Source organism: Pseudopipra pipra, chromosome 2 (assembly GCF_036250125.1).
Source record: "Pseudopipra pipra isolate bDixPip1 chromosome 2, bDixPip1.hap1, whole genome shotgun sequence".
In the NCBI taxonomy this organism is placed as follows: Eukaryota; Metazoa; Chordata; class Aves; order Passeriformes; family Pipridae; genus Pseudopipra; species Pseudopipra pipra.
Genome location: NC_087550.1, coordinates 5,298,839 through 5,319,884, shown reverse-complemented (window position 1 = coordinate 5,319,884; position 21,046 = coordinate 5,298,839). Strand labels below are relative to the sequence as shown.

The following is a 21,046-nucleotide window of genomic DNA, read 5'->3' as shown; positions in this document are numbered from 1 at the left end:
ACTGTTTATTTTCTTTTATCAAAGGGTTTGGTCACAAAGGATATCCATAACCATGGATAGAGACATAGAAATGTAGAGAGAGAATCAACAACAAAAAACAGATGTCTTGTGATCTTTCAGATAGCCATCTACAATCACAGTTTAACATCAAAGAACACCTCAGTTTGGGTGACTTCCTTTAAAATTAACTTTTTAATGTTTTTAAACTTTCTTTTCCCCAAAATGCTGTTGACATGTGCATCACCCACTTTTTTTCCAGTTGCACTGTTAATCACGTGTTTATATTTTAACTGCAAGTGAACAGAAATCATAGGAAGAGAATAACAGCCTGACTCAGATAACCACAACGCTGGTGAGTTGCGAAGCTTGTCTTCAGAAGGCAAACAAGTAGTAGATACCAAGCAGAACCATAATAAGAGAGTGCACATGCTGTGCACGTGATGCATTCTTAGTTTGGGTTATCGAGCTTTTAGTGGTCTGTGGTTCAAAGACTTCTTTAAATCAGAAGGAGGTAATATCTGTCATGAACATTTCTTCTGTAAGTTTACCGAGTTGCTTTTGGAGATGTTTGTATTTTTAGAGTCCATGACATCCCACAGCAATGTTTCTTTTAAAAAAATGGTTTTGTTAATGTTTTTAACCTGCTACTTGCCATTTATGTTTGATGTACCTTGGTTCTCTGCTCTCCATCTATTATCTGATCCATTTATTCAGGATTGTATGGACCATTTTTACTTTTTTTTTATTCTGTACTTTTTATCACCCGTCCTGTCTTTTTCTACCGATCTGTCAGTATTCCTTGTGAGAGGAAGAGGAGGGGCAGGCACTGATCTCTTCTCTGTGGTGACCAGTGACAAGACCTTAGGGAATGGCCTGAAGTTGTGTCAAGTGAGGTTTAGGTTGGATATTAGGAAAAGGTTCTTCACTCAGAGGATGGTTGGGCACTGAACAGGCTCCCCAGGGCAGTGGGCACAGCACCAAGCCTGGCAGAGTCCTAAAAGCATTTGGACACCACTCTCAGGCACATGGTGTGACTCTTGGGGATGATCCTGTGCAGGGATAAGGGTTGGACTCCATGATTCTTAAGGGTCCCTTCCACATTCTGTGATTCAATGTATCCTTCTGGGATCAGTAAGTAGTATGCAGGAATATCCAAAAAAAACATGCTTTTTTCTTTTCCTCATTATTTTTATAATTCCATTCCATTTTTTCCCTTTAGTCTGCTTTTGAGAAGGGAATTGATAGCGTTAAAGGGCCACCTCTCTGTGTTATAACCACAAGATCTACCTTGAACAGTGATAGCTCAGTACGGAGCCATGTTATTTGTTATGTAAAATTAGGAGCATTTTATTATGTGTGCATTACTATGACACTGAATTTTGTGGCATTTTATCAGTTTTCAACTCAGTATCCTAGGATTCTTTGGCCAGTTTTTGTGGTCAATCATCATCATCTTTACTACCATGGATGCCTCTGGATTGCCAGCACAATCTTATGTGTTCACAGTCCTGCCTGTATTATGAATTCTACATACATTGCCAGCAGGACATGAGCATCAATCTCTGGGGGATGCCACTCTAAAAACTGACCTTTTCTTTCTGCCTGGTTGTTTCCTATCTTTTGACCAGCTACTTATCCATGAATTGACTGAAACTTAAATAACCAGCAAACTCCTTCAGGATGAAATGAAAAGTGACCTAACAAAAATGTGAGCAGAAAACTTAATCCATCTAAGATATTAACTACTAAGATATTAATTCTCCTCTGCACTTCCTGAAGCAGCTGGGGTGAAAACTAAAGCAGTGATACCCGCAGAGTAGCTCAGCCTCGTAATAATTCTGATCATCATCTTTGTGTGGCACTGTAACTCTTAGAAGAAAAGCCTAATTTTTGTGGTGTTTCCAAACTATTTCTAGCATAAATTTTGAAGAAGCCTTAGATAAATAAAATCTCATGTACTCCAGAACAATCTGCATATGAATTCAGTATATACATTCCTGCATTCTCTCTAGTACAGCATCCCAAAGAATGGGCTATGAAAATGTTTACTGGAGACAATACTACAGCCTATATGGTGTCAATTTTACATTTAAATACATTTCTCTATGGCCTCAATTTTTCAAGTTTCCATATGCTTCTGAGTTTTTATTGGCCACTTCAAATCATATGGTGTGAAAGGAATTATGGCAAGGGGGCTTGGGGGCAAGGCAGCAGAGTATGAAAGATCTGGGCATTATGGCAACACAGAGAGAGGCCACTTGATTCTTGAAGCATGGGAACTGTTTGCTGTGCATGTCAGCTGGATGTGAGTGTGGGAATCACCAGCTGTGAAATTGTTAATGACAGATAATGACACGAAGTGTTCAAGCATAGCATGGTAACATCTTATTTCTGATCCAATAATAAACACTTTGTGAAGCTTTGGGCAAGTCGGGGGCATAATTTCAGAGACAAGTCTTCCATGGTGCTTTTAAGGAAGGACAGTGCCCAGTCACATCTTTTTTTTTTTTTTTTCTCAACTTAAACTACTTGGGTGCAGAGAAATATTTGTGTTTGCTAACTCAGTTCTGCTGGAAGGATGGACCTTGTAGCAAATTCCTTTGTTACAGAGTTGTGCAACATAAGGCAACCTTCAAATAAGCACCTCAGAACAAATCCTTTTCACCTTTTCCATAGACTTGGATAGCAGGACTACTTGTGTAAGGAAAGTGGATGGAGCTGGATGTGCAGATTGAAGGACTCTGTAGGAGTAACTTGGAAGAAATTGGTTCCGGCTGTAATGTGAGCTGTGCTGACACAGCTGGCAGATAGCTTGGAATTGATGTTCTTGAAAAGAGATAGATCTTTGCCAGAAATATTAGTTTCAAGAAAAATGACATTTTTTTCCTATCATTGCTGTCAAATAGTGCTATAGTTTCTAAAGTGGATTTGGTAGAGATGCATGTTTCTGATATTTAATTTCAGAGAAGTAAAGAGTTTCTCAGTAACTGGGGACCCAGCACACAATACTGGAAAATTCACTGGTGCATTCTTAATCCTAAAGAAATGTAAAATCCCACTCTCTAAAACATTATGAAACTCCTTGGCCCCACCTGTCTCACCATTACCTTTCAAAAGACCAATCTCAAAGAGGTTTTGCAAATACTTGTGTTTATCTGTCTTTGTACACTTGTCTAGTCCTTACCAGGGCTCTGAGGACATCACCAGTCCTTACTGGCCTGCCTGGCCTCCACTAGGAATTCCCCCCACAGGCACAGGACCCTGTTCCACTCCAGCCTGGAGCCATCAATCCCTCCTCCAGCAACAGAGCAGCTGGCCAGCCCCAGACCTGTTGGATTGAAGCTGTTTGGATTTGTTGGATTCTCCTTGGCTTTGGTCTGATCTCTGGAACAAATTACTTTGTTCATTTAAAAACCAAACCAATATTTTAAAACTTATATTTCTGGCAAAAATCTATCTGTTTTCAATGAGCCCCATGTAGATAAAGGCATCATGTCTGACAAGAAAAGGTGTGCACAGTCCAGTTAGCTACACAAACCAGAGGCAATGGCATTAACCACTTGTATTTGCCGTACCTTTGTCATTCTATAGAGTTTTTTAAATTGCGCTGTCAAGAAAATACAAATGCAGGACAGGTGTAAGTGGTCAGAAATATTCACTACCATTTCACTTATGTGGATTTTGAGGGTCAAAGCTATGCATTTTTATCAGCCTTCTTATGATCTCTCAGCCCAAGTGAAGATCAATGCCTCAGAACAGGCAAGGGAGTGCATGCTGAAGTGTGTTGTTTCAAAGGAAACGGATGCTGCTGCTACTGCTAATGAGAATCTCTGCTGGTGTAGAGGGTGTTCTTGATTTCATAATTCTTTGATTTTTAGCAAAGAAATTTAATATTTTAATTCTTTAATTTTTTATCTAAAATATTATAGGATAGGGTATATCTTGTCTTTCTGGAGGTTTGCATGTGTGTACCCCACTACTCAATTCATCCATCTGATGGCCTTTAGGGACACAAAATGACAGGTTGAGGTGGAGTATTTTGGAGAAGCATCCTGATTCACCTCTGATATTAATGCTGGTCAATGTTAATTGTTTCTGATGATCTGTGGATAGACATTTTATCTTGTCTGTTTTACTTCTGCCAATATCTCAGGTGCTGACGCTTTCCACCCATCAACAGCTTTCCCTCTTTTGGAGGACACAAATAGATGTGCAGTATAGGAGTTGATATTCACTAAAATTGATGTATTCTCAAAATCAAAAATAACTTGTTCTGAAAATTCAGATAGCTAACTTAGGAGGAAAAAATCGAGTTCCACATATTTAACTTCAGCATTGTTAATCAAGATGTTTGAAAGAAAACTAATATTTTCCCAGAAATTAAAAGCAAATCCAGTCTCTTTGAAAATCAGGGAGTTTTATTCATTTCAATTCCAAGGGAAATGAAAGACTGGTAGAACTGACTGGAAGTGGGCTTAATGAGCACAAATTCTGAAATGCCTTTTCAGAGCAGTTTTGTTATCTTGCCATGTAGTTTCTCTGATATTTCAATAGACACTAGAGAAGACTGTCAATAATTCTGAATACTTCTAAATTATGATTTGAGGATGTTAAATTCTGACTATTTGCAGCTTTGCACATGAAAAAATTGAGCATCAAATAAAAGCATTGCTCCAGTAAAGTGGCAGAAGGTTTTTGTACAGAATGATGAATTATGTCCAATATTTAAAACTAATCTCTTTCATTACATTTGTCTGTCTTCACTTTGAAGCTCTTTTTTTTTTTTCCTCCATGTTTCTGTCATTTTGGGGTAGAGAAAAAGACAGATACTATACTTGTGTCATGGAAAATTATTACATGATTCAGTAACACCATACATAAAGGAACAGTAACTGACAGATGCATAGGAATTTCTGTGCCAGATCAGACTAATGGTGCACATAGTTCAGTACCTTTTCTCCTGGGATTAGACAGTTCTAGATGTCTGTGCATCTGGAACTGATGGGTTTGGTCCTCAGCATTTAGGAAACCTGCTGCCAGCTCTGTGACAGTCGCTCTGCAGTGTCTGTCATTCAAGGAAAACACAGAACAGGCTTTTCAACAGAAACAGGCATTTATTTCACATTGCTGCTGGTTCTGGGACATGATGAGCCTGATGCACTCACTCTGCTCCTGACTGCTCCTGTGTACATGGAGCAGCAGCTCACCCACCTTACCTTCAGCTTTGTAAGGTTCTCAGGGGCATCACTTCTCACTTTAATTAGCTAGCAGGGCATGCCTGGGCATCTGACAGGCTTCTTTCTTTGCTTCTGTGCCCTCTCTGTCGTTCTTCACATCAGGCATTTTGAGTTTGCTGATATATCCCAACCTTTGTTGGGTAGGATAATGGACCACAGCTGCCAGGCACACTGTTCTGCTGGAGCTTTGAAATATGTTTAGATTTTTAATTAAAGGAACTGTTAATACCTCCTGTTTTCAGAAAGATGTCTAACATGTAAAATAAGAAAAATAATCAAATGAGACATGGCAAAAATGCAGTTATGGCCTGTGGGACTCAGTGTCAGTTGTCTCCCTGTAGTTTTTCCACATAACAGATGACAAGCACTTTTTAGTGTTGTCAGCTCAGAGAAGAGATGGCATTTTGTGAAGGCTGCCATTCTTTCATGCATAGTTTGAGGTAAAGAATTAGGTGTTTTGCAACATGTAGTTCCAATTCTGCCTTTAAATGTGTGCCAAACTGTGCTGTTGTCAATTCTGTAGAGAAAGTGAGCATGTGTAGGTGTGGGTGAGGGGGCAAATTTCATTTCAAGGGCTGGTCTCTGAGCAGTTCTCCAAGCTAAGCAACGTGAGCCTAATATTCTAATTCCAAGGGGACGCTTGACACTGCACAGTAAAATTGCTTATTAAATTACAATCAAGAAAAAAAATCAGGAGATAGACACTGTTCAGCTGGCAGCATGGAGGGGGAAAAAAGGCTGAATTCTAATTATTTGAATAGCAGAGTTAGTGCTATTTCACTACATGGAAATAAAATTAGGTTGTCACTGACACCATTATTAATGTATGAGAAGATGCAGAAAAACAATTTGGTTCCTAACACCCCTTCTGCCCCTCCTACCCACCCCCAAAAAGAGAGAGAATAAAATAAAAGCAAAATGGACTTGCATAAGGGCTTTCTAATATGGGCAGCTGTGACAGATTTCATTGCTGTAGTAGTACAATGCAGATGATTTATAAATTACCTTAATTTGAAGGCGAGGCGTTGTGTAAACAGTATTGCATTTATTATTTTCCCCAGTTAGATCAAAATGTAAAAAGGCATATCCAATATCAGTAACACTGTTTATTACTCTAATCAGAAACAGGAAATATATTTTCAGCTACTCTAAACCTTATGTGTTCTTTTATTATGCATGAGCAGCTATTACTGCTGTTCAGTCATATACATCTCTTAAGGTAGTCACATTGCAAGCTCTGCCTTTTGAGTGGCTTTCCAACAAATAAAACAACCTTTTTGCATAAAAAGGTATTCTGCAAACAGAGTTAAGTACTGAAATCTACATTTTTATGAACATAACATCTTCATACACAAGATGAATCCATTGGAAAAATTTCAGAGGTTTTGCTTCACTTTGTCATTGGAGCCAGCACAAAAGGATTTTATTTTACATTACAACACTGAACATATCTTGTGCCCTTGAATGTGAACTGCCTTGAATTTGGTTAAGATTCTGCTCTCCAGTCTCATTTTCACACTCAATGAGCCACTACTGTTTCAGCCCAAAAGGGATCAGTCAGTAAAGCTGCATCATGAAACTGGTTGTAGAGTCTGATCAGATTCTTTAAAACTCATTTATATTTAGCCAGTAGTCACAAAGCTAGCTTCAAATGCTGCTCAAGATATGCCTTCCCTTTTGAGTATAATTTGGGAATACAAAATCAGATTTATGAAAAGGATACAGTTTAAAGACAGTTTTCCTCTTATGTTATTCATACTATGTTATAAACTTTAAGAGCAAAATCTATAAATACCCAAATGACTCTTTTTTTCATTTACAGATTTGTATTTTCCCTACAAGTAGGTATTTTATTATTTACATAAGAATTTTCATGAAAATTAAAAAAATAATGAATTATTAATAAAACTCTCCAGATTAGGAATCTGGCACATAGAAAATTTGTTGATTTATTAGTTTGTCTTGATAAACAAAGTCTTACAGCAACTTAACCACCTAAGCTGGTAGACATTTTTTTAACCTGTCATCCTCTGAGATCTGATAAGATCTGAGACAAGGAAAGAAAGTATGGAAATTTTTTCTTCTGTATCCTCCCTCAAATACTGGTGCTACACTCCAGAAAGTGTCTTGAATGGGGATAAAGCAAAAGAGACCAAGGGGGATTGCTTGGTAAGACAAGGTTCAGATGGTGAACTCCTGTGTCGGAACAAGTGCTGCTGCTGAGGGAGGGTGTTTAGGATTGTCAGGGCAGTGTCTTTTGTGATGTGGATCACCATGATTTTTGTTTAACTCTTAAAACCTGCATGTATCCAGGTCCAAAGAAGGAGTTAAAATGCCTACCATGACCATGTGGCAGGCCAGGAAACTAATGTCCCCAAAAACCTGCAGAAGCCGGGAAACTAAGGATAGAATTATGTAAGTTAGAAATAAAGGACTAAACCCAAGCCAGTAAAAAGGATAAGGCCCATAACTTTGTGTTATGAGGAGATCCTTTGAACTATACTCTGCAGTTAGACCCTAAAACTGGCTGTTTCTCAGAGGACACATCCTTTTGGTTGGATATTCCAGTGTAAGGTGTACATTTGGGGCATTGAATAGCTAATTTTTCCACTCCCTCAGGAAGCCTGGACTTGCATATCCAACCAAAACACCACTGCAACCAGACCACGAGATCAAACATCGGGTGCTCTTACCCAATTTCTTTAGGAGATATAAGCATTTCCTGGGGAAGAAACAAGAAATTAGCCTCGTCTTTCCTTGAGGAATGTCTTATCACAGCTCTCCTTTGTCACCCCGTTTCTTCATGCTGGTACCCAAAAAGCATTTGTAATTGCTTCCCAAGTAGAACAGCTGCACCAGGAAGGGACAAAGAGCATCACACACAGCAGGGGGGGCATAAAGCCTTTTGCACCTCTGACCTGCCAGAGAAGTGATCTGACCACTAGGTTAATGGATTAGGAAAAGGTGGGTAGTGGAGGTACTCGAGCAAAAAATACAGAATTACATTTACTTCCTACTGCTAAAGTCAGTTTACCACAAGTGAGGAAGCAGAAGCTTTAAAAAAGCAGTTGCAAAATATGTAACATGGTACAAAGGACATCTTGGCTACTGTGATACAACATAAATGTTAACCATGCATTTTTTGTCAGCAAGTGAGAGTCAAAGAGGAGCAGTTGGCTTAGTGACACATCACCACAGACACAGAGCTTGGCCTTTGAACAATCTATTGGTACAACAAACAGCTTCTCAGTCAGCCAGAGTGAGGCCTTAACAATTCAAGGACAATTTTTTATATATTCAAAGCAAGTGAACAGAGATTTACATACTTGTTTTTAACTTTGGCTTCTCTTCAATTGCCAGACGGATGTTCTAGTTCGTTTCTTCTTTTGTTTCTGTCAGAAATACAATTATAACACTGAGCAGAATCTGTTACTGCTTGTTGAAAGCAACTGCTGCTGAGTGAGCTCAGCTCTACTGATTGCCTCCTACCATCTAGTGGCACTTTCAGCACACTGCTCTCACCCTCTACTTGTTTTAAAGAGTTCGATGAGAATGATATTAAACATATACTTTTGAAAAGGGCAATGTTTCTGGAGAGGAAATACCTTTCTCTGAAATGGGAATGTAGTTTTCATACATAAATTATTACAGGAGAATAGAAGAGATTCAATGGTCTAAAGAATTAATGTCAGAGAAAAGGTGATTGATTTCCAGTCTGGGTTTTGTTTTGGTTTGGTTTGTTTTTTTTTGAGGTAGCACTTGGATTTTTAGTTGAAAGCTGCAAAATGAAACCATTGAATATTCTAAAGAAATGCCTGTTAGAAACCCAGTTGGTTTGCTATTTAGCTGGATATTTAAAGGGCACAGCAAGAATTAGAAGACATTACCAAATGTAAAGCTAAATAGAAAGCCTATATTTTCCTTTCTGATTACATAATAGTATTAAGAGCTCTCAGTGTTCCATTTTGCAGCAGACGCTTTCATATAAGGTAAAATTTCAAATGTCAATGAACTAGGAATTTCGGGCTTGGGATGTTTTCAATCAAAGAGTGAGTTCTGACTAATTATATGACTAAACAAACATGAATTATCTCAAATGCATTCTATTCTTTGAACTGAGGTTGGGTTTCTTTCACAGAATGCTGGTTTGGGTGAATTAGACTACAAATGAAACTAAATTTTTATCCGATTCTGAAAGAAGTTTATTTCTTCCTTTCCACTTGGAGCAAATTGACAAGGCAAATTGATAGAAGTCAAAATGTAGAATCTCAGCATCCAGGATACTATTTTTTTTTTCTTTTCTTTTAAACATGTGCCATTCCCTATTCTGGTCATATTGACAAGCCTTCAACACGTTTTCCAGGGTGGAAAGATCCCCATAAGGTGGACTGCTCCTGAAGCCATAGCTTACCGCAAGTTCTCTTCGGCGAGCGACGCGTGGAGCTACGGGATTGTCATGTGGGAGGTGATGTCCTACGGTGAGAGACCGTACTGGGAGATGTCCAACCAGGATGTAAGTAATGCCCAGAATCAATCTGCAAGTTGTTGAGATGTTCCTTGAAAGTTTTGTCGCTCCCTGAGCTGCTTTGCCACCTCGTTCCCTTTCTGGGCTGGAATCTCAGTTTAAGTCACCATCGTTCTGTCACCTTCAATGAGACAGTTCATTTATGCAGCCTGAAGACTTGGCCCTCTCTAACTAAAGCTTGCCTAGCTTCCTACCATGGATTAAAGACAGATTACGAAGAGTCATAGCCAGCTTGCCAGGCTCTAATGCTGGTTATGTGTGGCTTTCCTCCAAATCCCTGGGAATCTGCATCAGACAGGCAGGTTGATGTAGTTCTCAGGTAAGCTGTAAATCAAAACTTATGGGAATACTGGAACTATTCTGATGATGATGGCCCATTATGACCAGTACAGTCTGACAGTATCCTTCAATGGGCACACATAGTTAAATTCTAAAAGAATTAAGCTGCCATGAGAAATGTATTTGCCAATTCTCCTTTCTAAGAATTCAGCACATTCTTTTCACCTTAAGTCTACATATAGGCTTAACCACAGTGCAGGACAACAGTCCTACTTCATATCTAAGTTATGTTTTCCTCTGACTTTTTTTTTCCAAAAGTGGTGGCCAAATAAGCCTTCACAATTAAAAAAATATATATTTATTTCTAGTAAAATGGAAGGCTTGTTCTAGAAAAAGAAGCATGAAATGGTGGGGGGGTTTCTCTACCACAATTTAAATTTTCACAGGTTCTCTTTTGTGATGGATCCCCATGACAGCTCAAACTGGTATACTCAGTCTTCATACCAGCCATCAATCTCTATGTCAAAATGAGGAATATCAGCCAACTCACCTTAACCTCTCTTACATATATGCCTGGAATACCTCTGCATTGGTTCTGAAGAACTGACAAGACTTTTCCCAGATGGCAGTTTTTATAATTCTTGCTAAGTTATTCAGCTCTGCAAGTCTGGTTGCTTGTTAAGGCTGATCAGTCATTTGGGGATAAGGATCTGAGAGAGATTTTCACTTTAAAAAATAAAGTCAGAGTGTTTCAGGAACAAAAGAAAAGAAACCCAAGTGAACCCATCCAAAACAGAAAAAAACTAGCAGCCATGCAATAGCAGAGGGTGTTATTCCTGAGGTAATCTTCCATCAGAAACAAAGCTGAACGCAGCCATGGCAATATCAGCCCCTTCATCATTAGTGTGCTGCTGCAAAACCTGATTACTCTGCATTGCATGGAGTGCACTTTGCATCAAAATGCACACACAGCCTCAAACTTTGTGCCTTCCCAAACTAAGAGATGCAATGTTTCACTGGGAGCCTTCTTTTAATGGAAGACTGAACAAAAAAAGAAGCTGGAAAAAGGAACTAGCAAATCACACAATAGCTGAGGTTGAGGGGCCCTTTGAGATGGCCAAGTCCAGCCCCTCTGCTCAAACAGGGTCAGCTGAAGCAGTTTGCTCAGGGCCGTCTGTGACCAGATTTTGAGTATCTCCAGGGAAGAAGCCCATGAAACCAGAGATACTTCTGAGCAAAGTTGGCCCTTCCATAGTGCCTGGCTTCTGTGCAATGCCAGTGCTTCCAAATTGCAAGGCCACCCCTCCCTAGCTCTGCCAGTCTGTTTTTCCAGCCACAGGTGATGGGCAGCTGGGAGTGGCTGCAGCTTGAGGAGGAGGTAGGGAAGAAGATGCTTTGGTTTGAGTGGCCTGGTTTTGGTAGTAGGTTGGCTTCTCTGAGAAGCTGACAGAAGTATCCCCCATCTCCAGTGGAGCCAATGCCAGCTGGCTCCAAGGCAATCCACTGCTGGCCAAGGCTGAGCCCATCAGCAATGCTGGTAACACCCTGGGATAACATATTTAAGAAGGGGATAAAGAAAACTGTGCTACTGCAGCCAAAGAGAGGAGTGAGAATACGAGAGGAACAGCTCTGCAATCACCAAGGTCAGTGCAGAAAGAGGGTCAGGAGCAGAGATTCCCTTGCAGCCCATAATGGACACCATGTTGAGGGAGCCTGTGGAGGCTCACCATGCAGCATAGATCCATCTGCAGGCTGTGCAGGACCCCATACCAGACCAGGTGGATGCCCCAAGGAGGCTGTGACCTTGTAGGAAGCCCTCCCTACAGAGCAGGCTTCTGGCAGGACCTGTGGCCCTTTGGAGAGATAAGCTCATGTTGGAGCAATTTTGCTGTCAGGACCTGTGACCCCGCGGGGGACCCAGACTGCAGCAGGGGAAGAGCATGAGGAGTCCTCCCTCTGTGGAGGGAAGAGTGGCAGAAACATGTGATGAACTGACAAAACCCCCATCTCCCTGTCCCCCAGTGCTGCTGGGGAGGAGGAGGCAGAGAAAATCAGGAGTAAATTTAAATCAGGGAAGAAGGAAGTGGTAGGGAGATGATGTTTTGAAGACATGGTTTTATTTCTCCTTACCCTACTCTGATTCGATTGGTAACTACAAATTAAATCAGTTTTTCCCCAAGTTAAGTCTGGTTTGCCCATGAAGGTGGCTGCTGAGTGATCCCTCCCTGCCCTCATCTTGATCCACTAGGCTTTCGTTGTATTTTCTCTTCCTTGTCCAGCTGAGGAGGGCAAGGGACAAAGCTGCTTTGGTGGGCACCTGGCATCCAGCAGGGTCAACCCACTACAGGCATTGTGTCCTACTGATCTTGTGCTGTAAACAGGGAATTTCAGTCTCTATTCCAGTTGTGAGTGATTTAATCTGGTGTTGGGTCAACTCTCAGGGAGGAACCCAACTGCCATCACCTCTTTTATTTCTTTGTAATGGTAATCCTTCTCCTCACACCAGGTCCATTCCCAGCACACCTCTTGGCTGTTACCACTAACTAGGAATGGGGGTAGAGGGAGACTTTCTGTCAAGTCTGTTCATCCCCACTATTCACCTGCTGAGAAGAGGGTTGGAATGACTGGTAGGACCCTCACATAAAGTCCAAGTCACCAGGGATGAGTAGTGTATAACACTGACCTTCATTCCAGCTGCCTCTCCCTTTCTTGGAAGCTGGCTTCAGCCTGTCTTCTTCCCCTTTATCAAACCCTATGATGTATTCAAGGCCATACCAGCAGTGAGAATTCATAAAGTAAATTCTCAATTTAGAATATATTAAATAATCAGCTACAGCGTGAAGATAGCAACATTTAATTACTCCTACATCCAAAATAGAAGTATCTGCTAAAACAGAATAATGCTGCAGGCCCTGTGGATGCAGCTCATGCTAATGATGCCGACTCCTGGGGGCTTTCCCTGCAGTTCAGCAATTCCCAGCACAAAGGACTCCTTTCCTCCAGAGCCCTACCCACAGGCTTTTCATGCCAGAATGTTAACAGTGGGCACCTGTGACCTTCTACATACATTTAGTGACTTAAAGTGTCACTGGGAAATTTCAAGTTATTAGACATACTGTAAAGCTTATTTTGCTGGATACTGGGACATTTCTTTTAGCACAATAAATTATCCTGAATTCACAGGAGCTTATTTTGCAGAAATAATAGGACTTTCAAAGGTCAGTGATACTGTACAGGGAAAGTAACAGAGAGGGGCAAGCACTAAATGGATTCATAAAAGGCACAGTATGCAAACAGCAGTCAATAAGGTCTTGCATGAGTATAGTTCTGCTACCACAAAATGTCTGGTAACATTAACATTACACCACCTAGTGAGACTTGATCATAATAAAATTCTTACTTAGATAGCAGTAAAATATTGATTGAATTGTATTGATTGAATTGGGTGGGTTTTGGTAAATTAACAAAAGTTTTCCAAGTACAAACTCTGCAGAGCTGGGTCTGGTTTCCTGGGGGATTACTTTTCACGTTCCATCTTACAAATCACTGACCCTTCAGTCACAGCAATAAAATCAGGGGAGCCACCCAGGCAGCACAGAGCTCAAGCCGATATGAGGAGTGTTAAACTGATACCTACCACCTAAATAAACCCAGTCTGATGCTCTGAGACTGCAGTTGCTCACAGGTGTCCACTGGGTCCGTGCCAACCAGAGCAATTCCACACCCTTGCAAATCCAGTGTTCTCCATTTACATTCCTCAGCAAGGATGTGGAAGCCGAACTTAAGGAAACTGAGTTGGAAAATGCCGCTCATAACATTTTTAGTACTTCACACGGTGTAATGCAGAGGCTTAAAAATGTTACTAAGCTTGAGAAATGTCCTCGTGTAAGTAAATAACCATTTTATTATTGTGGTAAGTCAGCTCCGACCTGTGTTGGTGCTGATTAATGCACTTCTTAGATGTGTGGCAGGCACCAGAGGTGTCCATTAATTAGGGCTGCTGCACAGTCTGTCGTGTCTTATTGCTTAATTAATAAACATTAGCCAAGATATTGAACTTTCCAATGAAACTAGTGTACTGATGAACAGATTGTGCTAAGAGCCTGGCTTGCTAATGCTCATGTGAGGGAAGGAAGATTTATATTCCATGCATTTGGTTTGTAGAACAGCTGTGAGTGAAGTCTCCTGGGACACCTGTTAGAGCCACTCTATAAATCAGTGCATGTTGCAGAGCTACAAGATTCAAAAAGAAAAGGAAAAAAAAAGAATATTTAATGGATTGCAATTGGTATGCAAGAAAACTACTGTAGCAAGAAGAATAAAACTCCTTACACTCCTGAAAGTTTCTTGTAATAGTAAAAAAAAAAACCCTTACCCTAATATAATTCTTTCAACTTAGAGATATCAAAACATTTGGCAGGTGCCTGGGATTGGCTCTGTACCACGAGGCAGGAGCAGCTGCCTCTCCCTTCTGGTAGATTTTTCAGATGTCAGAGGACACAGGGACAATGTCCCTATGGATTCTCTTCTGTCTCAGTCTCATTAAAAAATCTGTCAGTTAACTTTTGAAAGCAAGACTCTACGTTACTGTTAATAATGAAACTATCAGGAAGATTACAGCTTTATTTTCAGGTGCCATTTTTGCCAATTTCCAATTATTTCAAAATTAAACATGCATAAATTTTATGTAGCAGTCCATAAAATATTGTTCGAACTATTTTGGTTTTATATTGTATTTTTATATTATTTGGACAATCATAATTAACATTAAATATTAACTCTGTGGTCAAGCTTTACAACAATGTCTAACATAAAAAAAAAAATAAGAGGTATTGAACAGGCTCCAGTGTTTAATATCATCTGTATACAAAAATATTTTAAAAATGGTCCCCTTTATAGAAACAAAAGCCTAAGCATGAAAAAGCATGGAAATAATTAGCTACGTTAACCATAAAAAATATTCCCTTTCCATTTGATACCCATCAAGTGTTTGCCACAAAACCAGAACCAGAGAGCAGTGATCAGCCTTTTTGTTGTCAGAAACCAAGCTCATGTTCCTGTTCTTCCATGTTGAAATAGGTGGGGCACTGATTTGCCATTTTGGAAAGGGTCACACCCATTGCTAAAGCTGCTGCTGTGTCCTCCTTGTAGATGCAGTTGTTTAGACCATCTCATGATTAATGTGGTGTTTCATCAATTTTAAATAGGCAAGGAAAAAACTCATTTCAAATTAGTGAACATGTATTATCTTTAGATTTATATAATATATAATGTTATATTACCGAGAAAATTTTAGTATTTCTTCCCTTTTAGGTATCTAATTCTTCTGTTCAGAAAGATAGGTGCAGAGCAGGAGCTAAAATAAATATATAAAAACACAAATAAAGAACTAAAAAAAAATCTTCCTTTGAGACTTGATTCCCATTGCAGTACTATACAGTTATCACATCTTTACTCTGGCTTCTTAGAATCTAAAAATAATACTTGCCTCACAAGAGATACTAATGAGGCAATATTTGCAGTTTATTTTTTAAATGTGCTGCTATCAATGAGAAATTATAATTATCCCAGAACCAGCTGGCATTTCTCTTCATACTGAAATGTTCCTTTAGAACAAGAGAGGAAACAAAATGCACTGTAACTTCATTTTCAAAGATATGTTATAATAGAGTGTGTCAGAGAAAATATGCCTGGAAAATTATAGTTGGGTTTGGGTTTTTCCTGAATAAATTATTTCAGAAAAAAAACTCATCAGCCCTCTATTGTTGTTTCCAGTAAATGCAATATGTCTCATAAAAGTAGAGGAGGTTTCCTGTTGCCTTAAAAACAACATACATTTCATAAATTCATCATTTGCAACAGGCACAGTTAAATGTAAAGGTTATACCTGCATTTCTGGGCTGCTAAAGATTACCTCTTTAGTGAGTGTCAACTCGGCTGTATCCCTCACTGTCATGAGTATCCGTGTTTTATGAGGCCACTGCTTGAGATACACTAATAATAAATGTAAAAATAAATGTGAATAAAATGTCACGTACATGGGGTTGAATTCCCCCACCCCGGGTCTACGGGAGCATATCCGTTATTGGCAGGCAAGGTTTTGAGGCAAATATTTCCCTGGCAGCTATTCCAGCAAATGGATTTTGGACAGTTGAAATAAATCCCAACAAGTAGCCAGAAAGGCAGAGGGAAGGATCAGCATATTGACATACCATTTACTGCTTGGTGTCACCTCTGGGGTGCAAAGCCAGTCCTGCCTGCACGTATGTGACCTGTCAACACCCACAGGTGAAGCAAATTCAGAGATCCCTACAGCAAGGAATGCCGCCTTTGGAGTAGCCCAGACTTCCTAGTGGGTCTAAAACTCACCCTGTGCAAATCCATGTTGCAAACACTTGTTTTTCATGCATAGGTGTTTTACCAGGATAGGAGAGGGCTAAACCCTACATAGGACCAAGTCACCTAATTTTATAAAAGTCAAACAGCCAGCTGTGCACAGCCACAAAAGCCTTGTTCCATTTTCTGCCATGCCATGGAGGGGAGGTAAGGTCCTAACATAGCTTCATTACTCTTATTTTATTTGCATAACGCTTGCAGCATAAGCATTAGGCATTGCTAAGCAGAGCCAACGGCATTAATTCAGAATTCAAACAGAGAACGAGGATATATTCCAGGAAAATAAGATTGAATATATTGAAGCCAGAGCTAGTGCTGTAAAACATTGATTTGCTGTAAACAGTTTAATGTACCCCCTTCCAGCTGCATTAATATGTCTGCAGCATGTACATACATCTGTGTGGAAATGATGGATGTCTCCTCACAGCAGAGTGGGTATAAATGCTGTAGGTCTGCTTCTCCTAAGTGCAGTGCCTTATTAGAAATATTTTGTACAATCATTTGTACATTAGAAAACATTTAGCGTGGGTTGGATTTTTATGTGGAAGGGTTATGAATTGGTCTTATTCCTAGCTCTGTTTTTGGTCAACCACTTAGTAGCTTCCCATTCTTTTTTTATGCAAAAAATCCTGACTATGTAATTTGTATCATCATCCCCACTGCTACCACCACTCATTGCAGAATCTAGGGACCTTTTCTCTTGGTTTTTAAATCTTACATGGAATGAATCCATGTAAGCTTTTATGAATCCATGAATTTTTCCATGGATCTTACCTACTTTTGCTACTTTCTGTCAGGCAGGGCTGCTACTCTTCTTTTCAGACAATGTGTTTTGCTACTTTAGTGTTCAGTGTTTAGTGTTACTAAAAACGAGCCTTCCTTCAACTGATCAATTGCAATTTTTCATACATGTGATTTATCTGTGACATTAGACCTGTTTCTTTCCAAATCCTGACCAAACATGTTTCCTACATCTGCTGAATCTGAATACCTTAAGGTATGCAGTAATACCACAATTTTAGTAACTTTTGTTGAGTCATAAACACCTTGCACAACCCAGGTTTCTGAGGGAAGCTGTGTGAAATAATGTCCCTGTTAACTCAGTGTGCGGGACATTGCCTGAATTAATCAGACTTTAAGGGTCAGCAGAAACATGTCATCACCAAGTAAATTTGTCAGGTGTCTTAGTGCTTGACTGTATTGTGACATTGCCACACACCAGCACTTTGTCAGGATGCAAATATTAGAGCATGATGGTAGCAGTGGCCACATCAGCTTAGTTTGTGGCCCTGTGACTCCCTTCAGTACAAAGTCAACCTGAAGTGGACGCAAATTATCTATTTGTAGTTCTTTATTCTCCTCCTCCTTTTTTAGCTGTTTGAAGAGGGTGCCCAGAGAGCCTAAAAAAGTGCCTACTGTGTTTCATACACCTACAAAATATTTTGTGTCTACTCTGGTTACGTTCCTGCCAGTCCTGATTCCCCGAGTGAAGCCCCAGCAATGCACAAAGCGAGGGTGGCTGTGCCATTAATTATTTATCATCACTGGTTTCTGATTGTCAGCTTCCCACTGTCCTTTCAGTATTTAATACCCAGTAATCACATGCACTGTATTTCTTTAGGTTATCCTGTCTATTGAAGAGGGCTACAGGCTTCCAGCTCCCATGGGCTGCCCAGCTTCTCTTCACCAACTAATGCTTCACTGCTGGCAAAAGGAGAGGAACCACCGTCCAAAATTCAGTGACATTGTCAGCTTCCTGGACAAATTGATCCGCAATCCAAGCACCCTTCACACCCTAGTGGACGATGTACTTGTGTAAGACTCTTTTTGGTACTTTTTTTTTTATATATACATATATATATGTATATACCACAAGTGGCTATCATTATGTGTTTTAGGTGGGAGAAAGCCACAAAGCCCTGGATTCAGAAAGTTATAACTTTAAGTGTCTTTTAATGTTTGCATTATTGTTAATACACCGTAAAGGGACTTTTTTTCTCAAGTCATGCAGATTATATTAGGTTTTGGGGTTTTTTATCTCTGTTTGTACACTGTCTATATCCATAATCTTTGTGAATCTCTTTGTTCCTGGTTTTTTAATTTTTTTTGGTGTTTCTCTTATGTGCTTGCTTCCTCTTTGTAATTTTTTTTCTCTAGTCAACAGCCTGTCTCTCCACCTAACAGCGCTCAAGCAATTTCTGAACTGCCTTGGAGTAATATCCTGCAGAAAGTAGTTGTGTCTTAGCTTGCTAAATCTTTAGTGACCAAATAAGAAATTGTGCTATTACTATTCCACAACAAATTTTTGATAGGGACTTGTTGGATTTAATGTCCATCCACTAGAGTTAGTGGCCTCTATGTGTATGTGCATATATATATATATATATAGATAGATATAGATATAGATATGACTTGCTACCTGTACCTGGGTCACTTTATTTAGCATCAGAGTAATGTATTTTTATGTCTTTTTATTTTACAACATTACTCAAGATCTAAAAAACTTATGCCTTATTGAACTATTATTGAGTTCAACTGCTTGGGAAATCAAGGTTTTTTCCAATTATTTGAGAATGCTTGATGCAGTCAATCTGAATGATTATTGTGTTATGGGTAAATTAGAAGGTCAGCAGTTATTCTACAAAATTATACATAGAGTAATTCAGATTGGAAGGGATCCTGGTAGGTCTTTAATTTCAGTTTGTACCTAACAGTGTTCTCCTGTTCTTCAGTTTCTCCCTCTATCATTTTGATAGTACAAATGACAATCAGTGTACTTAATGTATTTGAATATGTGTGAGTGAAACTTGGGATGTTAAGACATTAGGCTCTGCTGCTTCCTACATTGCACATAAGTCCTCTTCCATCAGTTAATGTTGGCTGGCTTTTGCTGTCTAAAATTTCATTTTAAATAAATGTTATCTTTCTCCTAAAGGCTAACATGAAGCTTTTATAAACAGCAGTGTCCCTGTTTTCTGCATTATGTTCATACAGTTTCTCTACACAAAATGTAGGAAGTCAATTGAAGTTTTGAGTCCTCCCAAGTGTGGTACACAACAGAAGAATAGAAATAAATGCCCTAAAACTGGAATCCTTATTTTTCCCCCCATCTTTCTGTTTCTGTTTCTTGCAGATAAATATTTCCCAGATATATGGAAAATATTAGGGGAAAGAACTCCAACAGAAATGTGACTAAATTAGCTCCTTCATTTTTTACTTGCTACTCTATATAATTCTATGTAAAAGCAAAGATATAACATTTTGTTCTTTTTGCTGCTTTTAGGGTGAGTTTGAGCTTTTGAATGCTGTAATCAAAGTAGTACAAAATATGTTCCTGTAGCATAATGGTATCACACTAAGGAGCCATTTGGGGGCAGGGGGGTTGTAGATAAATGTAAAAATCATCTCATGGTGTTCTAATTTTTTAAATTGCATCTCATGTTAAATTCTCTTTGTCCTCTACTTTGACTACTGCATTAACAAATTACTATAATCCTGAACACAATGATGTGTAAAGAAACATTCTGTGGGAACAAAAATAAGAGCAGTGGGAGAGGCCTTTTCCTCAGCTTGTTACTGAGCTGCAGTTCTTTAACAAAATGTTCTGTTTAAGTGGTGTAACTTGGCAGACTGACATGATTTATAAGTTTTAGACAACAGGTTAAAGAAATCTTCAGTTTATATCTGACCTTTACAGCTCAGGCTCCTCTCTCATTCCTTCTGCCTTTCAGTAAAAACAATGTCTACCAGAGTAAATTGGGTGTCATATTTTGTACTACTTTGGTAACCTTTGCGCTTTGTTTTTTACAGAATGCCAGATTCACCTGGTGAAGTTCCAGAATATCCTTTGTTTGTGTCAGTCAGTGACTGGCTGGACTCCATAAAAATGGGTCAGTATAAAAATAACTTCATGGCAGCAGGTTTCACAACTTTGGATATGGTCTCAAGAATGAATATTGAGTAAGTATGTAATCTATTATCCCTACAGTGACTAATCAATCTGAATTTGTTTGGATGCTGCAGTGACATAATTATTGTGAACTATGGAGCAGGGCTTTCATTTCATTTCCTACCTCAACTAACAGAAGACAAATACAGATTTTTACCAAAACAACACAAGAGAAATATATGATGAAGAGACCCAGAACCAATAATTTCATTCTGTGACAACACCAAATATATCCAAGGCCAGGCAGTGTGTTTCTTGGGGAATCAGTTTTGATCTAGACCACTGAAGTCAATGGCAAAAATAATTTCTTACTTTGTTATGGTTATCATCAAGTCCACATCAGTCTTCATGAGGAAGTTGTTCCACACCTTGAGGCCCTTTTTCAACCATGTCTGATACCACTCAATTGTTTCTTTAATGAAAACTCTGCACCCACCATATAAGTTCGGGCAAACTATGGATTAATATGGCAGCATGCTGATAGGATCTATTTTACTTTCTATTCTCTTCCCATTAATTCCTAATCTTTTATTTGATGCTGGGACACTCTGTATTAATAATGGGGTCAGTTTAGTTTCACCAGTTGTCCATGGGAGGTAAGGACTGGTTTTCTCCCGTCTGTGTCACTTCACATTCACCTACAGTAAATTTCATCTGCTG

The 21,046-nt window shown here is 39.3% G+C and overlaps 1 protein-coding gene across 6 annotated transcripts in view; it reads left to right on the top strand.

Annotated features, from left to right (window-relative positions):
* The window catches only part of EPHA6 (EPH receptor A6), a 446,467-nt gene that overhangs the window by 412,767 nt on the left and 12,654 nt on the right, over positions 1-21,046 (top strand). For all 6 annotated transcript variants that reach the window (XM_064643664.1, XM_064643659.1, XM_064643655.1 and 3 more), the window contains 3 exons: positions 9,601-9,750; positions 18,059-18,252; positions 20,248-20,397. In XM_064643664.1, coding sequence (XP_064499734.1) covers positions 9,601-9,750; positions 18,059-18,252; positions 20,248-20,397 — 494 coding nt within the window. The remainder of the gene's footprint in view (positions 1-9,600; positions 9,751-18,058; positions 18,253-20,247; positions 20,398-21,046) is intronic.